We start from the raw sequence: 25,627 nt of genomic DNA on the forward strand, positions 1-25,627 counted from the left end.
TTTTGATAAACAAAAGAATTTTTATAGTAACTTGTAATGTATCACACATATTTCATCTCTATCAATCAAATTTTAAGAGTTAAATAATTTTTCCTTTGATCGTATTTATTTTTTATGCCTTGTAAATTTTAATCACTTATTTTGTTTTTGGAGCCCGGATGATGGAAGAGTCAGAGGAAGCCGAGTCATTTGGCATAGTTCTACCCAAAAAAAAAGTTATGTATACGTTTTATTGTAACATCTGTTGATACGCTCGACTATCAACTTTTCTCGAAATTAGGTTATTGGAGCAAACAGTCTTTCCATTTGAGTCATCTCTAAGTCGTCCTCGCGTGGAAGAATTTCAATTGTTAATTATTGTAATTTACAATGATTTTTACATAGTTTCTAAATAGCATGTCTATTTTATTTTTATTTTTAAAAAAAAAAAAAACTTAAAGATCGCATGTTAGAATTCACAATTAAAAGTAAGAAATCCAAAATATGATACACAAATTGAGACAAAGAAAGTAATAGATATTTATGTAATTATAAATTATCTGATCAATTGTAAAATGTTTTTTTTTTAATTTCTAAATATAGAAAATCATTATGTTTTTTAGGACAAACCTAAAAGGAAAGTGCATCACATCATTTTTTTTTTCGATTTCCACCCAATGTCATCATATACTCTCATTGAGCTAGACCTCGATTAATCTGAATTCGCACCGTATAATCAGACTAACTCATTTTTTTTCTTTCTTTGTTTGTGAGTGTGTCTGAAAGAGTACTGATAGTGAGTCTTTTTCTAAGGTGTACTGAATAGAGAGTCAGTGAGGTTTCTACTAACACTTTGATAGAGAACTTTTGTCAGTATGGTAAAACAATGGACCACTGGAAGTTGCTGTTTTTGGGGTTTCACCCAAAGTATTACCTTCTTTCTCTTTCAGTATGGTAAAACAACAAACACATACATACACTATTTTTATTTTTAGTCTCTCTACCTCTTGAGTACTCTCACTTTTCTCTTAGCAGTGACGGAATTAGAAATTCTAATATTGATATCAATATGCATCACAAGTTACATTCAACAGAACTCAATAGTTTTGACATAGTTAAATTCTGAAAATATTCACGTAATATGTACTATAAATTATCAATTACGAACAGATATGATCTAATCATTATATTGTTCAATCCTGAAATTCAGAAATCAAATTTAAAATCTTGAATAGTGAACATGTGAACTAAAATAATTTTTGAACCGCCTTTGGCACTACATTGGAAGTTTCATTTATATATCGGTCTTTTTTAGGAGTCTGGTCCAAAACGGACACTTTTTGAGCATCACATACCAAAAGGGACACTTCATCCACAAATGAGCGAATTGTCCGCTCCTATCGTTAACTTTGTCTTCCACCCCAAATTACATCACGAATATTTTAAGGTAGTTCGCCCACAAGTGAGTGAACTACATTTCTTTTTATTACATTTTCTTAACTTTCACGTGAAGGATATCTCTTCTTCTAACAATAAATATGTGTTATTATTCACTTTACCTTTTCTCATTCATCTTTTATCTTCTTCTACTAATATTATATTTTGGTATTTAAAAATTGATAATCATGACTCAACAATTTGAAAAAATTGTATATTCAATTAAATCAGATATACATAAATGCAGAGAGTATTGAAAAATGAATTTGAAGAGTATGTAAGTTCATCTTCAAAGAGTAAGCTAAATTAATAAATGAGAATGTGAAGCTAAATTGATAGCATGGTCTTTTAATTTTCTTCATATATCATTCGATATTTACATTAAAATTCAATCAAATTTGAATTCATGCATTACAAGACTCATTTCTAGAAAACAACACTCCCAACAGACTCGAGTTTAGGACCTCTGATTAATTATAAAAAGATCTCAATTGATGGTCTTGCTTACTTTTGTAACAGTTATACCATCCCATCATGACATTTTTAGCTTTGATTTTTGAAACTCATTTTAGTGATTTTGATCACTCATTCTTTTCTTTTGACAGCCATCTTTATATATATTCATTCATTTTTGCATGCATGCACCCACACAAAGCTTTAATTTCTTGCCTTTTTCTTTCCCCATGTTTGATCATCAATCCCATCATCATGACATTTTTTCCCCATCTGTTCCCTTCACATGCTTCTATATATAATAAAGTGAAAAGGCTATTGGAAACTGTCCCTTTGTACTTCTACTGAAAGGGTATAAATTAGTGACGAATAAAATTTATAGCTAAACAGAAAAGTTGTTGCTAATCTCCTTGGTGTTGCACACAACATACCCAGAGTAATTCCACAAGTGGTATCTGAAGAGAATACCAGTGTAAGTAGACTAACCCTTACCTCATGGAGGTAGAGGTTGTTTCCGAAAGACTCTTGGCTCAAGTACAACAAATCAAAGTATATCATTGGTATTGTAAAAGACAATATCTCCTAAAGATTACATGTATTGAATCTTACCTAATATGGAGCAACAATGACAAGAATTATGATATGAAGTTATGAACATGACTAACTAGAATCATAATAATTAACTTTATAGTAGACTATAATTAATATGTTGTCAAAATTTCTGCACCAGTTTTTGTAATCAAAATAGTATGTTCAAACTGAGCAGCAGGGCTACCATCAGCAGTCAGAGTTGTCCAGTTATCTTCCCATGTTACACATTCTGTGCTTCCCAATGTGAGAATTGGTTCTGTAATAAATACAAACAAAGTGATGCAAATTTATAGTACTGACTTTGCTTAAACAGAAAATTGAAAAAGGACTACTGATAAAAAGGTATAGAAAGTTAGTCTAGAAAGGAAGTATAGTAACCAATCAAGTTCAGCTTTCACAAATGATTTGTCTATTTTTAACGTATGAACGATTCGAAGGAACCTGAAAAATAGATATGAAAAACCAGTAGGTGATTTAGTCATGTCGGTATAAATCTTGGTGGACAAAGTTATCAGGAGGTATGATGAGGGCTACCCTATAGAATAGTCAAGGTGTGCAGAAGCTAATGAGAAGGGGATTCATTAGCACGTTATTAAATACGAATTGGTGAAAATGACAGAATCCACTTGACAAAAAATTGAGGCAAATCTAGCTCACGGACTAGCTAGATTGCATCTTGTAAATTATAGTACTCACTTGCTGAAACTGAAAAAATAAAAAGACTACTGATAAAGGTACAGAAAGTTAGTCTAGAAAGGAAGTATTGTAACCAATCAAGTTCAGCTTTCATAACTGATTTGTCTATTTTACCTGATTAAAACTTACATGTAATCTTATGAACATTTTGCAGAAGCTGGAAAAATAGATGTACAAAACAACAGGTGATTTCTTCCTATCTGCCTAAGCCTTGGTGGATAAGAGTTATCAAGTATTTGTACTGATGGAGGGAAGCAGGTACTCATAGAATAGTCAAGGTTTGCTGAGGCGGCCTTTTTGTTTAAGAGCTGCTCGCCTTTTGAATAGAAGGAAGTGGGAGAGTAGAGGTTATTTCGGTAAAAAAATGCATGAGCTGAGACTCTCATGTCCCGCCGACCCTTCGAAAAACGTAAGGGCTCATAGGGAGTGAGAAGCAAGCAGAGTAAAAGGCAGGTAAAACTCACATAACCAGAGGGGGAGACACATAGATGAAAAGCGAGAAGCCCTTCCGTGGGGGACTGACCAAGCTCGGACACCCCATTATCCAAAGGGAATTGAAAAAATAGATTTAGGTGATTTCTTCCTACCTGTCTAAGCGTTGATGGGCAGAGTTATCAAGTACATATACTGATGGGGGCAGACAGGTACCTAATGGAATAGTCAAGGTGTGCAGAAGCTAGCTCGAACACCCAGTTGTCCAAAGAGAATTGGAAAAAATAGATATAGGTACCCGATAGAATAGTCAAGGTGTGCAGAAGCTAGCTCAAACACCCAGTTGTCCAAAGAAAATTGGAAAAATAGATATAGGTACCCGATAGAATAGTCGAGGTGCTGCAGAAACTGGCCCCGCTTCCCGTTATCCAAAGAGAATAGGAAAAATAGAGTGACTGAGAAATAGAGTGGAGTACATAAAAGAAATTGTACAATCATTCTCTTTTGGATAAATTTAGAGTCACTTTTAAGTCTCAAGCACCACCAGTATGGTCACTTAGCACCCAAAGGAAACGTTGAAGGACTATTACTACACAATAGCAAGATTAATATTTTCCCTAAATTCAGCTTCGAAGAATTATATATCTACGTCAAGGCTGTTGACATCCATATTTACATAAAACTTTCTAAACCTGTCAAAAATGAGTTAATAAATGTTGGCATCCCCACCCAAATCACAAGAGGTAGACAAGTTTGTCTAAATAACAAACATATAACAAATCAATAAAAGCTATGCATAAATTAGTGAGTTTTCTCCCAGATAGAAGTGGTTTTTGATCACTCTCTTAAGTCAAATATATGATATAAACATTATCCTAATGCACTTACCGATGGTAAATGTTTGCCCTTCAACCATGGAGCCGGATTTGTCATTACCTGCCGAAAAGGATTACATTAGGAAAACCAGTACCAATTATACAGCTTGAATATCTTATATCACATTCAGCAGTATGATAAAACATGATCAATTCTAGCTACCTAGAGAACTCGAGACCTAAAGTTCACTCTGTAGTATAAAGTTTAACACTAAATTCTTCTCAATTGGCAATAAGCGGAAGACCAAAGATTGTCCATGTTCTAAGCAAGATAACCTTATGAAAAGGAACAATTCAAAATCAGACTTGAACGAGGCCCGATAAGCATAGAACAATCCAAATTGATCATATATATATCTGAAAGGACTTAAGAACTCATGAGCCGTGAGAACATAAAATGATCCATCTAGTACAGTTTCTCGCGTCCAATGGGTCATGATCACTATGCAGTGGCGGAGGCAGGAATTCTATTAAGGGGGTTCAAATAAAAAAATGTTGTTTCCTGGAATCAAACCCGTGACCCAAAGCTCACATAGGCGAAATCCTGACCCCCATAAACCATTGAGCTACTCCTTTGACATATGCTCAGGGGGTTCAATTTTAAATATATACATGTACACAAAAAAATTGATCTTATATATATAGTGTAATTTTTTTTCCGAGGGGGGTCGGATGACCCCCCTCGACACACTATAGATCCGCCCCTGTCACTATGACCCAATAAATACAGCTAGTGATCTAAGTTTATAAGTCAAGGAAACACTTAGAGATAGCAACTTCAAAATCATGGCATCCATTCTTTGAAAAACGGGACTAAAATGGTGATGAAACAATCATATCACTGTGAAGGTGACATTCAATTTAAAGGGCAAATATCACGATGCTAAGAGAGGTAAGTGACTACTCCTTTTGGAGTTTACACATTTTATATTAGTTGCAAATAAGAAATGAAAGGAGGAGATTCAGTTAACCATGAAATATCATATTAGTAACTAAGAAGATCGTGGAAATAGAATAAGGCAACTAGCGGGCTCTGCATGTTAATATGTATGTTTCTTTAAGAAAATAACTAATTTTTGAACATGTTCTGATATCATTTCAAATAAACTATAATCTATCTTGTTATTTTTTTATATTGTTAACACAAGATGGTGAAGTTGTTTTGTGTGACCTGTAGGTCACGAGTTCGAGCTGTGAAAGCAACCACTAATGCTTGCATTGGGTTAGGCTGTCTCTATCACACCCCTAGAGTGCGACCCTTCCCAGAGCCTGCGTAAATGCGGGATGCTTTGTACACAGGACTGCCCTGTTTTTTTTAATTTTAACATAAGACGGTGATATCTTTGGATCAGGATAATCAGGGATCACACAAGGACCACTCAATTTGTGCCAGAAAACTGACAAATCTTTCTAAAATTGAATCAGACGAGATTTCATCCAACCTTAATCTAGTTATAGCTTGATGTTGACTGTTGAGAGCTAATCCAGAGTTCGAGCTGTGAAAGCAACCACTAGTGCTTGCATTGGGTTAGGCTGTCTATATCACACCCTAGTGCGACCCTTCCTAGAGCCTGCGTAAATGCGGGATGCTTTGTACACAGGACTGCCCTGTTTTTTTTTAAATTTTAACATAAGACGGTGATATCTTTGGATCAGGATAATCAGGGATCACACAAGGACCACTCAATTTGTTCCAGAAAACTGACAAATCTTTCTAAAATTGAATCAGACGAGATTTCGTCCTACCTTCTTAATCTAGTTATAGCTTGATGTTGACTGTTGAGAGCTAATCCAGATTTTTCCAAGATCTAGTAAAGAAATTCCAATGATCCACAGAACTACCAACTCAACTGATATGCAATGACTGGCCATGCCATTCATTAGCATTCTCTATAAGATATTTGCGTGTATACATAACAACCTGTTCTTTAGAGAAAAGTAAGGATAGGACAGACACAACCAACTCCTCCAAAAGTAAACCTATCTAGTATTAGTTTTATGTTAGATTTAGCATGGTCTTCACAATTCTAGAGAATCTTCCACAACTTTCAGAGATTTTACAGGATGAACACAAATGCAGTAGTAAATGTCAAAGTTGATCAAAATGAGAGTGACTTACGGTGATGAAATATGAGTGGTTCAGAGTGAAATACTGTCCCAATACCATGTCCAACAAAACGATCAACAACACCATAACCAAATTTTTCAGCATGTTCACTGAAACCAAAGTTCAATGTCCAAGAAAGAGTGTCAACAAAAAATAAGGTACACACACAAGAAATGACATTAATTGTTTGCCAACAATATTTAAGAAAATCACAGTAAATTATTCAAAGTTTCATCAGAAGAAGCGAATTTCACTACCGACGTTATTTAGTGGTAACTAAAAGTTTTTGTATTTGTTAAACAGAAACAGTTTGACACGTATAGGAACTTCAAAATAGATAAGACTGTTGAAGCTTCAAAATATCCATATCACCAAATAATAATCACGAATTCACGATAATATCATATTCAGAAAATTACCTGATCCTCTTTCCTATCTTCCTATAGAGAGCACCATCTCTGCAAACAGCAATTCCATAGTGCAAGCACTCCTCAGTCACCTGCCACAGTAAAATAATACAGACATAATCAATATAACGAGCATCGAATGATGAAAGAGACATTAGTTCTATTGATAATACTGATTGGTATCTTAAATTTTAACAAGTATTAGCATAGCGGAGTTCAATTCCAAATAGCAGTGATATGATTAACTTTTCAGAAGCAAAACTTTTGTTAAACTAATAACCAGAAAATTTCAGCATTCCTTTCATAATTGAAGAAATCTATACCTTTACAAGCCGCTTTATGGATTCACTCACGTCACCACAGAAAAAGGTCTTTGACGTATCTCCATGATAACCCTAAAAATGGAACAAAGCAAGGATCCTTACAACTTATAAGGGTCATCCAGAATCCAACAGCACAACTTTCAAGAGAAGACAAATGTCCTTCTAAATACATAGGGTAAAGATTGGCTAGCAGTAAAAAAGATAGCATATGTAGTCTATTACAATACAGAAGGGGTGACGATGACTTACATTCAGGTAAACGGTCACGTCAATGTTTATTATGTCTCCATCCTGCATATTATATTAATGTTTGTTCTGAATACACATAGATTTGTTTAAGCAGGAGAATAATATGAAAAGATAATGACCTGCAGCTGCCGTGAGTCAGGTATTCCATGACACATACACTCATTGACAGATGTGCACACGCTCTTTGGAAAACCCCCATAGCCTAAGGGAGATGGATAAGCGCCAGCATCGATTATCATTTGGTGCACAGCTTTGTCAATTTCATTTGTCGTTACTGAAGGCTGATAGATATTCAAGAAAAAACATGTAATTGCATGTTATAAGGGTTTCAAAGGAATTAATAAACTCGACGAAAAATAAGATATCATTTTTGTGAATAAAGATCTATCATTTGTAGCATATCTTCATTTTGCTCCAATACATACCGATACCGGTATTGAAGAAAACATTATATGAGAACCCATGGACTACATATTTCAATTGAATATCAAAAAGCATCTGAATACAAGGATTCGACTCCTGCTGCACCAACTCTTTTTTTGTTTCTATTGCCAAACTGCTGCTTGTCTGGAGATTTACTTCCAAGTGCTTAAAGAAAGTTAGATGGACATAGAATAGTTCTACATTAAGTACAACCCAGAGGCACTTGTACTTAGCTAAAAGGATGTTGTGAGTTTCCTAAAATAGAACCTGCGCCAAGCTCATTCATTACCAGTTGCTTCAGTTAGATAAGAGAGTTGAATCTGTCCATTATGTGCTACATACGAGTCAAGTTCCCATTGTAATTTCAAGAGTTATCTAAGGAATAGAAACCAGTTTAGCTGTATTAAACGGAACTTTCCAAAACTAGAAATTGCAATCTCCCTACTTTTCTCTTGTGATCATTTTGAAAAAAAACTTTTATCCAGAGCACAGCATCTGAAATGTCCTTCTGGCCATAACTACTTGAATTAAGCGTGTTTCGCAAGGAAACTTGGCCTTTCTTTCCATATAGGTCAGCTACACAAAATTACCATAACAACAGCATGTTCAGTGTAATCCCACAAGTGGGGTCTGGGGATGGTGATGTGTATGTAGCCTTATCCCTACCATGTCAAGGTAGAGAGGTTATTTCCGATAGACCCTCAGCTCAAGTGAATGGGAAAAAGTAATGATGTGATAACAAAAAAAAAAAATTGAGTTGAAACATCCAAAGTGCATTTTGGATGAATTCTCCTATCATACAGATGAACATGTGCTAGACAAGTATAGTTCAAAACAACCTCTTTAACAATCAAATAAGATGGATATCAAATAGTCTCACCCTAACCAAAGTCCCTGCATAGTCAACAACCCGTGCAGCCAACTCACATGCAGCCCTCATGCGAGCTATGCCTTCAGCGTCGTGGATCTGATGTTCACTTGAAATTTCTGGTAACTCTCTTGAACCTACATATGGAGGCTTTGGTATGTCCTCAGGCACAGGAAGCCGTTGTGATACTCTTCCACGCCTTAAAGGTGGCCTTCTTGTTGCCGTGGTAGAACCACGAAGCTCACGTTCCCTATACATCACTAAATCATGTCGTTAACTTCATCTCTTTCTCCTTTACTCATGAGACACCAGTAAACACTCAAACTCCTTTGGGAAACAAGAAGACAGAAAAATGAAAAACAGAACGGAAATTTGTATCTTTGAATAAAACATGACTTTGAGACAGTAATCAATTAAGTAATGCTTATCAAATCAGAAGAATATATACTTAATAGATTTTCATGAATTCTAACAGTAAAAAGTGTACACAAGAAAAAGACTAATCCTTTGTACCTTCTAAAGCAAAAATATTCTATATATTTTGATAACAAAATCATTTTAGAGTGCTCCATCTTCTCATTCACAATCAATGCATTTTCTGTCCCACAAGATTAAATAGGGTGAGCCAGGATTTTTATAGTTAAAGGGTTCTGGACTATAATTCTTTTTTGCTTAATGGGTTCTGAATAAATTATTTGTACATATTAAATGATTCTTTTTATCACAAATACAAGGTTTGAGCCAAAGCTACATGGTTCTGACGAGACCGTAGCTAGCAGTGTATCTCCGCCACTGGACTTCAATATGGTAACAAATGGAAATTCTACTAATAATATATATCAAACTTCTCTATAACAACGTCGTTTGTCCGGATACTTTTTGGTTGCTACAATGAAATGTTATTACAATAAAGAGGTCTGATTGTAAAGGAATAATATGCTACATTCAGCAGAAAACATCTTAAAGGTTGATAACGAACTTTAACCACTTTTTGAAGAATAAGCAATCTCAATTATTTAGTAAAAGAAACAAAGCAACAGACTGAAACCCAAATAAACACAAACATACCTTCTAATCCTCAAGGCCTCCTCCAAACCCGATAATCTTTTCGCATAAATTACAAGCTTCTTAGTAAAGTTTGCATTATTACCTACAAATGAACCAAACTCAGTTAAGAAATTCAAACCAAAATCCACCCAGAATAATCTAACAAATAAGTTTTTTTAGCATCAAAATTCCATAATCTGAATATCCAAAGTTACCAAGCTTCTTAGTAAAGCATAAATTACAAGCTTCTTGATAAAGTTTGCATTTTTACCCACAAATGAACCAAACTCAATAATAAGTTTTTCTTTAGCATCAAAGTTCCAACAACAAGTACACACCCAATAAAATTCCACAAGTGGGGGTCTAGGGAGGATAAAGTATACACATGCTTTAGCTTTACCCCTACCTCATGGAGGTGGAGAGGCTGTTTCTAGAGGACCTTCAACTCGAGTACTAACAAACCAAAGTAGTTATGAAAAGGAAAAACGACATCCAATAAAACATACTAACAACCAATAAGAAAACATTAACAACAACAACTAGTGCAATAACCGAAACACAATAAACAACACACAATGATACCAAGCTGCTTACTAAGCATAAATTACAACCTTATTAATAAAGTTTGCATTTTTACCTAAAAATAAACCAAACTCAATAAAATAATTCAGACCATAATCCACCCAATACAAACAAAAAAGCTCTTTTTAGCTTCAAAGTTGCATAATCTGAACACCCAAGTTACCAAGAATGAACTTTTTTTTTAGATAAGTTAATAGCAAATTAAAAATCTTGAAATGAAAAATCAACAATTGCATAAGGGGCTGTTCTAAATTTTTAAAAAAATAGAATCTTGTACTTACTACTAGGGAGATGAAAAGGGTAATTTCCTCTGAGTTGAGAAGATGAAGATAAAGATTTTGTTTCACCATTAATGGAAGAAGAAATGTGTAGTATAGAAGATGTTGCATGTGCCATTTTTTTTTACTGTTACACACACAGAGGCACAACACAACTGTGTTTTTTTGCTTGGAGGGGATAATGTTGATTTTTTTGGATTAATGGGCCGGTACTACTTGAATTCCATTGGGTTGGGCCTTCTACTATGGAAAATGGATCCGAGTTCATTTCATCGCGTTGCTTATTAGTACTCTCCTACTATCTTATTCTTTGATTTTATTACAGTATTAAATGTTGTTTTCTCTTTTTAGATTATTGTACTATTTGTTGTTGCTATTATGATATGTTTTAGTTGAGCCGAAATGGGTAAGGTTGCATACACTCAACTTTTCTCAGACCCTACTTGTGAGATTACATTCGATATGTTATTGTTGGTATATTTGTACGGTGTCATTTAAGGTGAGTCGATGTTAAAAAGAAGGGCATATATGAAGAGGTCCCATAGATGGAAGGAAGGGAAAAATTGATTCAATAGGTGGAAAGAGGGATCTGTTAAAATTATCATTGTTACAAGGTTGAATAAGTGGATCTTGAATTTTGAATATGAAAATTGAGTTTAAAATGAAGTGAATTGCTGGAAAAGGAATGAAGATTGATAATTCAAACTTCAAAAATATTTCTAAAAATTCAAATGTATGTGTTGAGTTTGGTTTGGTACAAGCAAAATTGTAGGAAGTTTGTTGTCAATCTTCATACGCAAAATCTCGCAACTTCGATCGCATAATTCTAACCCGATTAAACTTAGAAAGACTTATAAATTATGGGTATGACCTTAAATGATGATGCTAGAATTCGCTATATTTGCACTTGCCCTATCGACCCTATATTCTCATATGAGATCTTAACTTTTTTAGTCGGACGATAAAAAAATAAGATCACTCACCTAGTCGTCATCATTATTAATCGTCATCGATATCTAATAATATATAATATAATCAGTGTATACTATACATATTGTACCCTTGGCCCAACTATAATAATAATACAACTAATGAGTAATCAACATCATAGTATTGGGAGTAGGTTTGTTTCATTGATCTTTTTATCACAAATAGTTCAATGGGTCATCTTTGGGCCCAACCTAATATGATCATGTTTTTTCAGCCCATATAATTGAAAATTTGTTATTATCATGAAATTTAAATTTGAGATATTATCATGAATTTTCATCCCTAAAATTTAAAATATTGTAATTATTATTATTTTAAAGAAAAAAGTCGAAACGTCACTAGTAAATGTTAATTTTTTTAGTGGTCTTAATAACCATTCAAACGACTATAAGATTGTGAATGATATATACGTCTTCATTCTTTATTATAGGTCTCCATTAAGTTATTTTGTCATTTAATGTAGGAATTTCTGACGTAAATTCAAATTACCGTAGATATAGAACAAGAACAAAATAAAAAAATAAAAATTCTTGAAGATGCTAGAAGTATATGCTACTGACATATTATCCATCTTCCCTTATCTTTCTAAAGTTAATGTACCAACAAAAAAGAAAATAATATAAAGTTTGGAAAATAATAAAAACATGGAATGGACAGACATGCCGTACAACATATCTAGTTGTTTGTTAAACATGGTGCATTCCTTGTCTCAGATAAGGTTGTTTCTTGCACTTTCATGTACATACATCTACTAGAGATCTCTTCTCAAAAAACCAAAAAAAATCTTGCCAAAAAATAAAATTAGTAAGATCATGTTTAGAGATGTAGGAACTAAATGGATGGTTTGAGCTGAATTTGAACGAGTGAAAATAAATTGAATCAATAATGAGTTATTGTGTAATATTATTGAAAAGTTAGTTAGGTTAAAATGAGTTGGATCGATATAAGCTAAGCAACGCATCATAGTCTAGACAGTACTACCAGAAGCAATGTCACTTACTTGTATTGATGCATATTAAGTTATAACATATTATCTTTAATACCCAAAAGAAATGCATTATAGTCTAATCCATCCAACTTTTACTAAACTGGAAGTTGGTTAGGCAGGTTAAACTTTCATATACTAATTTTGAGGTTGATTTACAAGAATGATCGTGGATGTGGATGGTCTTGACCGTTTAGCCTTGCTTGTTCATGAGAAAAATTTAATGTTATACAAGTTTTGTGTTTTGTCCCATGCACAAAACGTGACTTTTGACCTTGAATGTTAATTTGTCCAAGGGATAAGACGTAAGTGGGGGTCAAAAATTCAAGACTATCAATTTCCAAGATCGTGGATGTAAGAAATGTCTACTAATTTTATCACCCCCTAAATCCCAATCATACAAAGTAATGATACGGACTAGCCACCTCTTAATCCTATAATTTAAAAATAATTATTATCATATTGTTTCAAATTTTATAAGTGAAACTTCAAGAAAATTATAGTAGCTAAAATATACTTTTTGTAAATTTTACATTAATCATACTTATTTTAAATTTATAAACTTTAAATTTTGGATTTGTCTGCTCCAAACTCTTCCTCAAGAAAAGAATGGTATATCCTCTTTTTAGTAGCTTACTAACTCGACATCTTGAGAAACAAAAAAAAATAGTAAAATTCATGCATTTATTTAATATTATAAATGTAATAAGAGGATCGTGAGTGAACATGTTATTTTCCAAAAAAAATAACTATATGAAGTTTCCAAGCAAATACATGACTTTATAACATAAATTGACTTCCTCTAATTAAGATGCCATTTCAAGAATCTTATTTAGACAAAACAACACATGTGATGATATAATCTTTTGACATTTTCAGTTTTTCAAACTAATTCAGAATCTTTCATCTTCAATTAAACCAAATATTAAAATTAAACTAAAGTATCTAGTTGTATTTGTTAGCTTTTCTAGTTATAGAAAGAGATTTGATTCTAGTCATGTATCTTTTTGGAGTCTCTATTATATGCATGCTTTGACAATATTTAAAAGGATTAAATATGGAATAAGAATTAACTATCAAATTCATCATTAATCTATCAATAACATATTCAGTACTGTAATTTTACATGTGAGACCTCGGAAAGATAGAGCGTACACAGATGTTATTCCAATCTTGTGGAGGTAGAGAGAATATGAAAAATATATATTTAAAAAATAATTTTAACTTTAAATATACAATATAATTTTTTATCAATTTTTTTTTTTGATGAACCCCTTTCTCGCACTTGGCTCCGCTCCTGAAGTTATCTATTGCTATTTTTTTTGTAATACGAGGGTCGATCGTAAAATGTCTTGCTACTGGTAGGAATAAGGTATGAATACATGATGATATTAGATTTGATTATACGTATAATTGACAATCATATGAATTAACTAAACATTTTCTTAAAGAAAACTTTAATGATAAGAAACAAATACGATGAACCAGATTAATTTATAGATTGTTGATTTATTGAAGAAAATATTATTGTCTGGAAAATAGTTGACAAATATATTAGAAATTAAAGAGCTTTTGAGACAATAAAACAAATTTTAACAGACTTTCACCCACTACGAAATATGTGTCCACATTTTACTTTAGTTCTTCATAGATTCAGTACATGAATCTGGACTCTTTTTTTTTTTTGGGAGAAACCATATACATGATTAATCATGCATACTAATTATTCTAATTAATCTTGATAATTAATATAACTAATTTAACTAAATTAATATAAGTTATTTTAATATTGTGCAAGTTGTTGAAGAATATATATTTACCATATGGTCAAGACTCACGAGCATGAAATATGACATAATTAACGTTCTATTAATTTTTAAAAATTGTACGGATGGAAAAATAAATAATGTACGGATGAAAAAATGAATCTAAAATATATAAGGGATAAATAATTACGATATACGATTCAATGTATTTGGATGATCTAGTTTACTAAGTAATTAACAAGTGTATAAATTGTGTATATTTAAGTGTAGATTCTTATTTTAGCGTCCTTGGTTGATATTCAGCAAAACATTTAAAAGTTTGTATTTGGTCCTTCTGTAAATATTTTTAGAATTATATTACGGTCAAATATGAAGTAATATAACAGTACAAATTTAACATAACACATATGAGTAATTAAATGATAAAAAACAATTGGTAATTATGATAAATCTATGAATATTCAAGAGCAAAGAAACCAAGAATGCATGTTTCAATTAATTGAAAATCAAATATGCTTAGAAAAATATCACAAGAAGTACAATCAGAATTTTTCTAAATTACCCTTTTTCTCTGCTTTATTTATTTATTTTTAATTATTATTTTTTTATTATTATTATTTTTAATTTTTATATGTATAAATCTATCTTCATTAAAATTCCCTTAATAAACATCTTAATTATTTTTCATCTAGTTGAAAAATCCAACACCAATTAGCACATAGGCTGGACCAGTTCAACTTTTTTATGCACTAATAGAAGAAAAAAGAACAACAATAACCAACGAAAAAGGCCAATAATTGGAAAAAAAGTACTAAAAGAAAAAGAAAAAAAAGTAGAGCTGATAGATCAATTGCTGCAAAAAGGTTCTCAAAAGGTGGATTCAAATAAAATTTACCTTATCTCTATTGATAGCTAAAGAACTCTTATACTATCATCGTACATATGTATAAATATATACAAAATCTTGTATCGATAATTAAAAAACTATAGAAGATATAAGAATACTTTTAATAGTGTCAGATTTTGAAAAAATCATACAAGATTGAGCCAATAGTGAAAATTACTATACTAAGTGCATTTGTGGACTAACTTAGGCCTTAGCTCAACCGTTTAATTTTATTAGAACTAAGTATTTGACGAGGCGAATATGAAGATAGAGAAGTAATGACACCATGGGTCGGGTTTAAAACTATCGATCTTTACTATGTCAAAGATAGTTTGAAGATGTACACAGCCACATGCATAACAACAAGCGAGCTATGGCCTTCTAAATGATCATATAGAATGTTCAAGTATAGAGTGACACATGATGAATTTCGAAAATTGACTCGTAAATTATGATAAATTGATAATGGGCCGGGTCTTGTAATAATATTTCATCTCCCTATCTAGAAGCTACAATTCCACTTTAATTTCTCTTACTATTTATGTTGATTTTTGTAGCCCACCATAGGAGAAAATTATTACCTCAAATAGATTCCTAAATCTAAAACATGATAATATATTATATTATAGCAGGTGAGTTGTAACTTACACAATTTGTATCTTTTTTATTTAAAAAATTGCTATATACATATGTATATCTATAGATAGAATAAATATAGTTATAGTTGGTTGAAAGTTGTGTATGAACATGTAATATTAAAACTGCTCAAATACCCCTTTTTGTCTATACACACAAATAGCCCACTAGGCAGCTCAGATATATATTATCAAAATAAGATTCTTATTATAAGCTTATTAATCAACATGTGTTTCTGTGTGTGTAAGAGAGAGAAAGCTAGAGAGAAGATCAGGTTCATGTATATGCAACATAGAGATATTTTTGGAAACAACAATATTCTGTAAAAAAACATGAAATTTACCCCAAAAAAATTAAAATTTAACTTATACTCCCTCCGTCCCATTTTATATGTCATCCCTTTCTATAAATAACTGAACCACAATACTTGTCATTTTATAATATTTATGCATAAATTATCATATTTTGCCTATTATACCCTTGATAGAATAGTTAATTAATTTTGTCATTTATTAATAAAGTTGACTTAAGAAAACATTAAATAAGGGTAGAAGGGTAAAGTTACATCATTTTTTAATGCGAGTGCAAAGTAAAAAAGTGACATATAAAATGGGACAGAGGGAGTATATACTAAGCGAAGAAATATTTACCTAGTAAATGGTAATTGATCTTCTTTAAAAATTAAAATAGAGTTTGTAATGTTAGTAGGGTTAGAGTTATATTCTAATTTTTTTAATACGATCAAGTTAATTTAATCGGTTACAACAAGTTACTTTTCTATTTTTCAGCTTATCACTATATATTAGACTTGCTACAAAGATCTACTATATATATCATTGTAAATGAACTAAACTTGACGGTATAAAAACCCTATAAACTAACAGTCAAGGGCGGATTTAGTGTGTAATTTATAAATATTTGACTGTAAATTCAATTATTATTATATATTAGCTTGAGATTGTTGTATGAACTCATAAACTTCAAATCATGGATCTGTTACTCGATGTTTTTAATGCTCATAAGTAAACTTATTGGAAACTAGGAAAAAACAATAAGAAATAAATAAGAGAGCTCAATTTTGAAAAGAAGAGATTTACATTTCTTGTCTCTTTTTTTTTTTCATTTCCATCTTTGTTTTTCATATCACCTATGATAGCTCACTTTTGAGCCATTTCTTCTTCGCTAATACTAATATACAATTGAAAGTCTTCTTGCAACTTCTAAAGTAAAAAAAAAAAAAAACTTGAAAAGTACAAAAAAAAAAAAGATTACAAAAACAAAAAAGTGAAAAGTTACTACTACTACATCATGTTACAAAGCATTAATAATAACCCTTTGTTTCTTTCTACATGACTCAAATGTCAACAATTCCATCTCCATCCTCCTTTTGCCCCCACTCCAACTAGTCATATTATTATTGTTATTGTTATTGTTATTGTTATTATTATTGTTATCAATAACAACATTACTTACATTTGCGGGTACCTTACAGATATTAACTCCGAATAATCTTACCATTTGTACCTGTGGAACTTGAACTTGAACCTGAACTTGATTCGTAACAACCACACTTGTATTCCCCACATTTTTAGCCTTAAAATCAATATACAATTGCTTATCTCCACTAGTAGATCGTTGAAAACTCACAATATCACCGGCCTTCAAGTTTTTTTCCTTAACGAAACGACTCCATCCTTTTGTTAAAACATAACTTTGACTACTATTCCAATACGAATACCTAAATCTCCATACTTTACCATTCAAATCTTCGAAATTCAACAAAACCCCTTTCGAATTATTTCCATTTTGTAATGGAAAATGTTTTTCAGCATGTTGTTTTGGTATCACAAGCCTATTAAGCTTTCCAACGTCACTTGGTGTAACAGCTTTTTCAAATAGCTGTTCACGCGCTTTGCAATTGACTTTATCATTTGTACTACCAAAAAACGAACTAATTATTTGTCCATTTTTTCTTTTTATCATACCATCTTTAGTAAATCCAAATAATCTCTTACTTTGTTCTAGCTCATCGAGGTACGTATGTTTACGTAGCATGTCAACAATCTCCGCCTTGGAATGCGAATTCAAGAAAGCGATTTCCATGTCATCGCTTTCTTGATTCTCAAGCAAGGGTTTGAAATTTGTTACAGCGTCGCGGCCCCTGAATCTCTGGGCCGCGACGTCGTAAGCCCTAGCGGCTTCATTTTCCTCGTTAAATGTGCCTAACCAAACCCTTTGATGCTTTTCATAGATTTGTGCGCCCCAACGACCATTTGGTTGTGGGACCACACCTTTGTACCTTGAAGATGGGAGTTTTCTTGATTCAGCTTCTACACCATTTTCAGCATCAATTATCACACTTGTTCCACTCCCCATCCGGCAAAGGCCGCTCTCCGGCGGCGGTTTTATCGTCGTCGACAATTTTATCATCGTTGACGACGATGCCGCCGGAGCAATGGAGAGAGAGTCACTAGTAGTACTCTCTTGATCTATGCTACTAATACTTCCTTCCATTTTTTGAAACTTTTTTTGTTTTGTGTGTGTGTTGTTTTGTTTGATGAGAAAAGGAAAATTAGGAAGAAAAAAAAAAGGTTCAAGAATTGGTTGTGTTAAGAGAGAGTATGAATTGGGTTGTTGATATGGAAAAGAGTTGAATATATATATAGGAAAGTCCACCCCATTTTTTGTGTGCAATTAATAAAATAAAGATTATTTTTTCTATGTTATTAAAAAAATAATACTATACATACTACTTTGAAGATATGGAGATGTGGGTATTATGGGTCAACACACAATGAGAGAAGAAGGTAAGTAACTAGGAAGATTCATTGGTGGGGGAGGGCTTTTAGTATAGTATATGAGGCATGCTAGGTAGGGTGGAGAGGGGGTGGGTGGGGGGTTGAGTTTATTTTAAATTTCATACGGTTTAAATTTTATATACACTAATAACATAAAATATTCATACAATCAGATCACTTATCGATATAGTACTATTATAAAGATATTTACACTGTCAATATATATACTTAGGTCATTTATCAAGTGATCGATGTTATTTGATTTGTCATATATCAGTTATATACTGTATCATAAAATTATTTATACTATCAATATATATTATAATATGTATGAATATGTTGTGGGGGTGGGGTAGGGCTAGGGGTGGGGATGATATGAAATTGTGTGTGTAATGTATGTATAGGTTGTGGGTTGTGTATGTGAGGTGGGGTAATAGATAAATGAACAAGTTGATGGGGTTCACATGAGTGTGGACCTTGTGTTATTTGGTAAGTTCATCCCCCCTGAAATTTGCTGCTACTCAGGACCATTATAAGCATGGCATTGAGCATCCTTCTTCTTTTTTTTCTTCTATTTTTTTCATGTTTATCTAGTTTGAAATATTGGTCTATTAAAAGCTACAAAAAGTAGTAAGAGTAGTTAGGGGTGTACAAAATCGAACAAAAAATCGAATCAAATCGCAAATCGATAAAAAAAACCCAACTAGTGGTTGGTTTGACTTGGTTTGGTATTGAAAAAAAAACCCGACTATATTTGGGTTGATTTGGTTTGGTTTTAACTAAAAAAAAAATAACCCGAGACCAAACCAACCCAACATTATATATATAATTTTAAAATATTATTTTATACATAAAAATATTTACTTTGATATAATTTTTAAATATTTCTTATACTTCTTCATAGATTTTATCTTTTAATATATCAAGTTTGAAACTTAAAATTATGAATGGTTCAATAAAGATTATAGTCCATAGATGTTGGTAATTATAATAAATCGTAAATCAAAATCAAATTAATACTAATGCAAAAAAAAAGTCAATTCAACACTAAGAATGACAATAATATTGAATACTTGTTCTTTGGTTTTACATTGGTTTAGACAATTCAAATACATAATCTAATTTTAATTTCCTTTAATATTTAGTCATGTAACTAATACTTACTAAACTTATTTTAGCATGATTTAGTACTTTTAAATTATGATCATTTTCATTATGACTTGTTAATTTGCAATATTTGTTTTCCGCGATTTCATTATTATTAATTTTTTGTTGGATATTTTAGTGTCATTACTCATATCATATTTTGTGTTATTTTCTTAAGAAACACCTTAGATAGTTGTATTTTGGTAGGACTAAAGAAATATTTGAAGTACAAGTAAATTATATGTTTGTATGAATACTTTACCGAAAAAACTCGAAAAGACCCGAAAATCCGATAACCCGAAAAATCCGAAAATACCCGAGATTGAAAAACCCGAATTTTATTGGTTTGGTTTGGTTTATAGATTTAAAAATCCGACACAAATGTTTTGATTTTATATTTGAAAAACTCGAACCAACCTGATCATGTACACCCTAGGAGTAGTTTACAGATTTCATTGATGTATCAATATCAAATAAGATATAAAAGGAAATTGATGAAAAAATAATTTTGCTTCTTTTTTAAGTATTCCGTATTTAAAACTCATCGATCCAATTAATTTAAATATATCAAGCTAATTAAGTATCTGAAACTGTTTTACTTGCCCCCGTTTTAAAAAACATTTAAAAAATAGCACTATTATTATTATTATTATTATTATTATTATTATTATTATTATTAATTAGCACTTCTATTTTAAAAAATAATAATAATAATCTATTTTTCTAAGTTTGTACTTCCAATGGGATGGGGTGTCATGGGCCAATTGTAAAAATAGGAAGAGGGGGATTGATGGACTTGAAGACAAAAATCCATCGAACCCCAAGAATTTTCCCATAATTTCTTACCTGGCATGAATTGATTGGTCCTTCCCATCTTCAATTTGTCTTTATTTGCTAGGTTCAATTTCAACCATCTTAGTATCTATAATCTCAAAAATAATTTTAAAAAATCTCAATCATTTCAATAATTTTTCTATCCAACATTGACAACTTCCTTGTCCATCTCCCTAACCTCATCCTCAAGTGGGAGTTTTCCCCTTGTTTTGCAAAAATAGGGGGACCTTGTTTCTCTTGTTCTTTTTACTCTTTTGTTTTTTCACCTTTTTATCTTTTGATCTACTTGTAATATATAATATAATTTCTTTTAGACATGCAATGGGATTATAACAAGCTATTTGGAATATTACTACTCTTCTATATACATGTGAATTCTTAATATTGGTTCAATTGAATCTACTCTCAGAAATCATATTCGACAATAATCTGTTAGAGATTTCAAATGAAAGTTGATCTGAAACATCTATGATAATTTTACAACAAAATGTATGTCAAAAATGGACTAATTTTTAGTAGTGATATGCCACTTTACCGATTCTATCTTGTGAAGATCTATGAATTCCTATGTATGAAATAATCAATGATATTTACAAGTGATGAAATAGATGCAGATCATCAAATTTTAAATTTAACGGTAGTACTCAATATATTAAACTCTGATTTTTTTTTTACAATCTAGCAGACATTTGATCATTGCAAATATGTTAAAAGGAAAAATGAACAAATAAAGAATATATAAGAAATCAAAGGAAAAAGACTCAAGTCTCTAGTTTTAGTAATTTTTTGAAAAAATGATTTTATTAATCAATATGGTATTATTATTATTATTTAGTAGTTATGATGAGGTCACATTTAAAATAATAATAAAAGGTTTTCCCATGGGCTGCTAATAATCTTGTGGCAAAAATTTTCAATTCTTGTTGGTTAATGTGTTTGAAAAATAGAAGAATAAGATTGGTGGAGATTATTATTATTTTATTATTTAAAAATAGTTTATTATGTACGGAAAAGAGTCCTTAGTGTCACTATGCGGGCCTACAAATGGGCCCATTAATTTGATCTAAAACCAAACGCGTTAAAATGGTGGGTTTTAGGCCTTTCTATGTTGGCCCCATTTCTAGATTCCCTTTGTTTATCCTAAATTTGTACCTAACTTTATTTAGACTATTAGTGGTTGTCTGATTATCGGAATGAGATAGATAAAAATATCTTATCGAATTAGTTAAACTACATTCTACATATCAAGATTGATTAATTGATAATCATAATCAAATATAGAATAAAATAATTAAGAATTTTATTTCAAAATTCGTATCGCTTATTCAGCTAACCAAGCAACCTCTTACATTTTATTAATGAATTTAACCTATATACTAGTACGAAGCCACCGCCATTTGGATTATAGGTTAATTACAATTACATAACTTTAACTCAAATCTTGTATTTGTAATCGAATAGAATTTAATTAATATGCATAATAATCTATTCAGAACCTCATAAGTAAACAAAATTATAATTCAAAATCTACAAAGTAAAAATTCTAGCTTACCTTTCTTTATATACATTTGTCAACATTTTTTTACACAATTGTTATGATTTAACATGTAATAATATGTACTATATTTATTAGCTTGTCAATATAATATATATTTATTATTAAAAAAATATTTATAATAATTTCACAAGTAATCTAATTATATGAACATTATTCTCACTATTAGCATGTTATTGCTGGAACAATAACCTAATCAATTATTCATGTGAATAATAACGCTATTTTAAATTATTTTTTCTAATTTGTCAATAGTCAAATATTTGGATTTTCGATGTACATTGAGTTGGTTTATTTATGAAATATAAAAATGATTAATTAATTAATTGCATGTGAGTGATTTTGAAATACCGTATATGTACGTTTATAGTATGAGGTGTGAACTTGTGATACGGACAAGTTGTACTATTTTTTTCTTTTATTTTAAATAAAAATATTTTAAAATATGTATATTTTAATTACGAAATTGTCATTCCTTACAAGTGGGAACACATGAATAGATATGTTGGTTTTGTCACATGAGAGCACTATTATTGAACAAGCATTAGGTAATAGTACATTATTAGTACTACTCATCTGGTACGAGGGATAAATGATAATTAATTTTAAGATTAAATTTATAATTAGTTTATCTCATATTTAATTGAGATATAACTGCGAAATAACTTATCCGGAGATAAGTTATCCTGATAGTGCTACTTTATTTCCATATCAAGGGGCGTGAGAAAACAATCATGTGATAATTAATCTCGGAATAATTTATAGTGTTTTTCTCTTGCTGCTAGACTTGTACTATTAGCTTGACCATTTCTCCATTAAAGGAAAAAACAAAACAACTAAAATAAATAAATAATATTGTTAGAAGATGAGAGATCATTCAATAGTTTCTTTGATGAGACATTGACTAAGTCTAAATAATTCTTAAATTAGCTTTGATTTGTAAATTTTATTATTTCCAATTTCTTCAACAATAATTTTGCCTATTTACCTTATTATAAGCTTCTTCATAATTACCAATTACATATATATTTGTCTGCTGCCTAACTTTTATACCCCATGTAACTCGAAGAGTGTGGGTGCCGACGTGAATTTTGACTTGATTTATATGTACTATTGAAAGAAGTATCGGGAAAAGGTGATAAAATAAGATACTATTAGTATTAAGTTATCGAATATATAACTTTGGATAGTTGGACAAGGGTGTATCCAAGGGGGGTCACCGGGTTCACGTGAACCATTGTTTTCCTTTCGAGATCATATATAGTAGTGTTATATTTTTAAAAAAATATTGAAATATAGTTGTGTGAACTCACATTCGGAGTATCATATAATGTAATGATGACGGGGTGCACCTCTCTACGTGAGGTTATAAATTTGAATTTTATATTTATCTTGTTTTATTTTTCTTTCTAAAATTAGATAACACCTCTCTAAGTGGTTATTGATATAGCACTTTAATTTTGGACCTGTAATATTAAAAGTTAATGCTTTTCAGTATTAAGAACCTAAATGTTGAACTGATCAAATTTATTTCTTAGATCAACCTTTTTATAATGGTGCACCATCATTATGAAATCCTGGATACGCCTCTATAAGTTGGATAGTAGATTATGAAGGGTGTGGATTAGGTAAGTAGATTAGTAGATAGTTGAGTGTGATCTCGCTTATTTGTCCATTCTTATTATTTCCTCAATTTCTGTAATTATTTATTGCTACTTAGACTTCAATTATTGTATTTTTTGTTGTTGTAGTTACTATTGAAAATTCTTTGTTGTAACTTCTTTATTTTTGTTATTTCCTTTTCTAAATTACTTTGAACTGTTTTTCTCGAGCTCAAGATATCTATAAAAAATAGTCCTCTTCATCAATCAGGTGAACGTAAGATCTGCATATAGAGGACCTAGACCCTCCACCCCACCCCACCCCACCCCCTCTCTCACATACACTATACATAATGATCATTGGGACAACACTACTAAAGCATGTATTGTTGCTATCTTATGAAAATCAACTTTCTACAAAATGGGATCAAATTTACATATAATAAAAGTTAGTGGTAGGGTCTAATTATTTGATGATAAATTGAAACTACATCACCATTTAATCTACACGTCACAATTTTTTATCCCACTAGAAGTTAAGTTAGTTGGTTTTAAGCACGTTAATTATCTCACTAAATTAAACATGATGATAATTGATCTCTATAATCACTTAATCCTTATCTAGGATCTTATATTAAAAACAATATTAGTAAATGCGTAATAATGCGTATAATTTCTAATTATTTTTAAATAACAAGATAACACGTGAGGTTATAATAGTTTGGTGCACCTCTACTCATACTTTCTTGTTTAATTATTAAAGCCATCATTATCATCAATAGTAAAAAAACACACATTCTTTAATTACTTATGAATCATCATAATTATATTAACATATTGTGGTAGCGTGATTGAGATTCTTCTATTTTTTAATCAGATTTTTTGAATTCGAATATTGAGAACGAAAAAGGTCATGTTGGAGCATATAAAAATGGTCCATTATAATGCGCGAACTTAATTAATCCTGATTTAATGCAGATACCCAACAACAAATGATAAAGAAAAACAAAAAAAAAAATCTATCATAATTATCTCTTTTGATTTTCATTAATCTCCCTTTCCCTTCTTCTCAACTCCACGTAAGTGTTAACCAGCTAATGTACAATATTATTATAATTAATTAGTTATCCAAATCCATGTTCTTTTTTTCTTTGGTTCAACAATATCTTCTTTTCATTGGCTTGTTTAGTCATTGTATTTATCCAAATTGATTAAACAATTTTGATAATTAATCACTTTTTAACTGCCTATAGTTTTTTTTTTCTTCTTTTTCAGTTGGAGATGACTTAAGATATATTAAAAAAATATATGGAAAAAGCCAAATCTTGATCAAGCTACCGACTTTGTTATACATCTTTTATCTTGTGTCATGGGATTTATTAAAATAATTATAAAAAGTTACACTTTGATGACGGAATTGGAATCTTTGATTTGTATTTTTTTTTCCTATATGTTTCTGGTATACTTTCTTCATTACTGTATTTGTTTTATATATATATATATATATATATATATATTTGATATGTTTTATTTGAGCGTTAGGATCATTTATCAAAAATAACATTTCTACCTTCGTTATCAAGATAGGGAATAAGGTTATGTATGCATCACCCTCTACAGACTCCACTTGTGAGATTACGCTAAATATATATCATTGTTTTTTTTTTATTATTTGTCTAATTA

The 25,627-nt window shown here is 31.1% G+C and overlaps 2 protein-coding genes across 3 annotated transcripts; both read right to left on the minus strand.

Annotated features, from left to right (window-relative positions):
• Positions 1-2,419: 2,419 nt before the first annotated feature.
• Positions 2,420-10,921, minus strand: LOC125867617 (methionine aminopeptidase 1B, chloroplastic). 2 transcript variants are annotated; one of them, XM_049548173.1, is made up of 10 exons: positions 10,751-10,921; positions 9,909-9,990; positions 8,853-9,090; positions 7,669-7,830; positions 7,550-7,591; positions 7,301-7,372; positions 6,990-7,069; positions 6,583-6,680; positions 4,477-4,524; positions 2,420-2,716 (listed from the first exon to the last, which is right to left on the minus strand). In XM_049548173.1, exons 1-10 carry the CDS (start codon positions 10,863-10,865, stop codon positions 2,571-2,573), a joined length of 1,083 nt encoding a protein of 360 aa, XP_049404130.1. In that variant the 5' UTR covers positions 10,866-10,921; the 3' UTR covers positions 2,420-2,570. The 2 variants fall into 2 exon arrangements, with proteins under 2 accessions (XP_049404130.1, XP_049404131.1); XM_049548174.1 differs by lacking the exon at positions 10,751-10,921 and having other exon boundaries at positions 8,853-9,100.
• A 6,343-nt stretch (positions 10,922-17,264) lies between these two features.
• On the minus strand, positions 17,265-18,650 carry LOC125867616 (AP2/ERF and B3 domain-containing transcription factor RAV1-like). Its single transcript, XM_049548172.1, has one exon. It carries the CDS (start codon positions 18,522-18,524, stop codon positions 17,322-17,324), a length of 1,203 nt encoding a protein of 400 aa, XP_049404129.1. The 5' UTR covers positions 18,525-18,650; the 3' UTR covers positions 17,265-17,321.
• Positions 18,651-25,627: the final 6,977 nt, after the last annotated feature.

Source organism: Solanum stenotomum, chromosome 6 (assembly GCF_019186545.1).
Source record: "Solanum stenotomum isolate F172 chromosome 6, ASM1918654v1, whole genome shotgun sequence".
Lineage (NCBI taxonomy): Eukaryota > Viridiplantae > Streptophyta > Magnoliopsida > Solanales > Solanaceae > Solanum > Solanum stenotomum.

Bases quoted from the DNA above. Each gene is read 5' to 3' on its own strand.
- LOC125867617 (XM_049548173.1), bottom strand. From the start codon at position 10,865: ATGGCACATGCAACATCTTCTATACTACACATTTCTTCTTCCATTAAT. The intron at 9,991-10,750 runs GTAAGTACAAGA...GTTCATTTGTAG, and splicing joins CCCTTTTCATCTCCCTAGTA to GTAATAATGCAAACTTTACT. The intron at 7,070-7,300 runs GTATAGATTTCT...TTACTGTGGCAG, and splicing joins CCATAAAGCGGCTTGTAAAG to GTGACTGAGGAGTGCTTGCA.
- LOC125867616 (XM_049548172.1), bottom strand. From the start codon at position 18,524: ATGGAAGGAAGTATTAGTAGCATAGATCAAGAGAGTACTACTAGTGAC.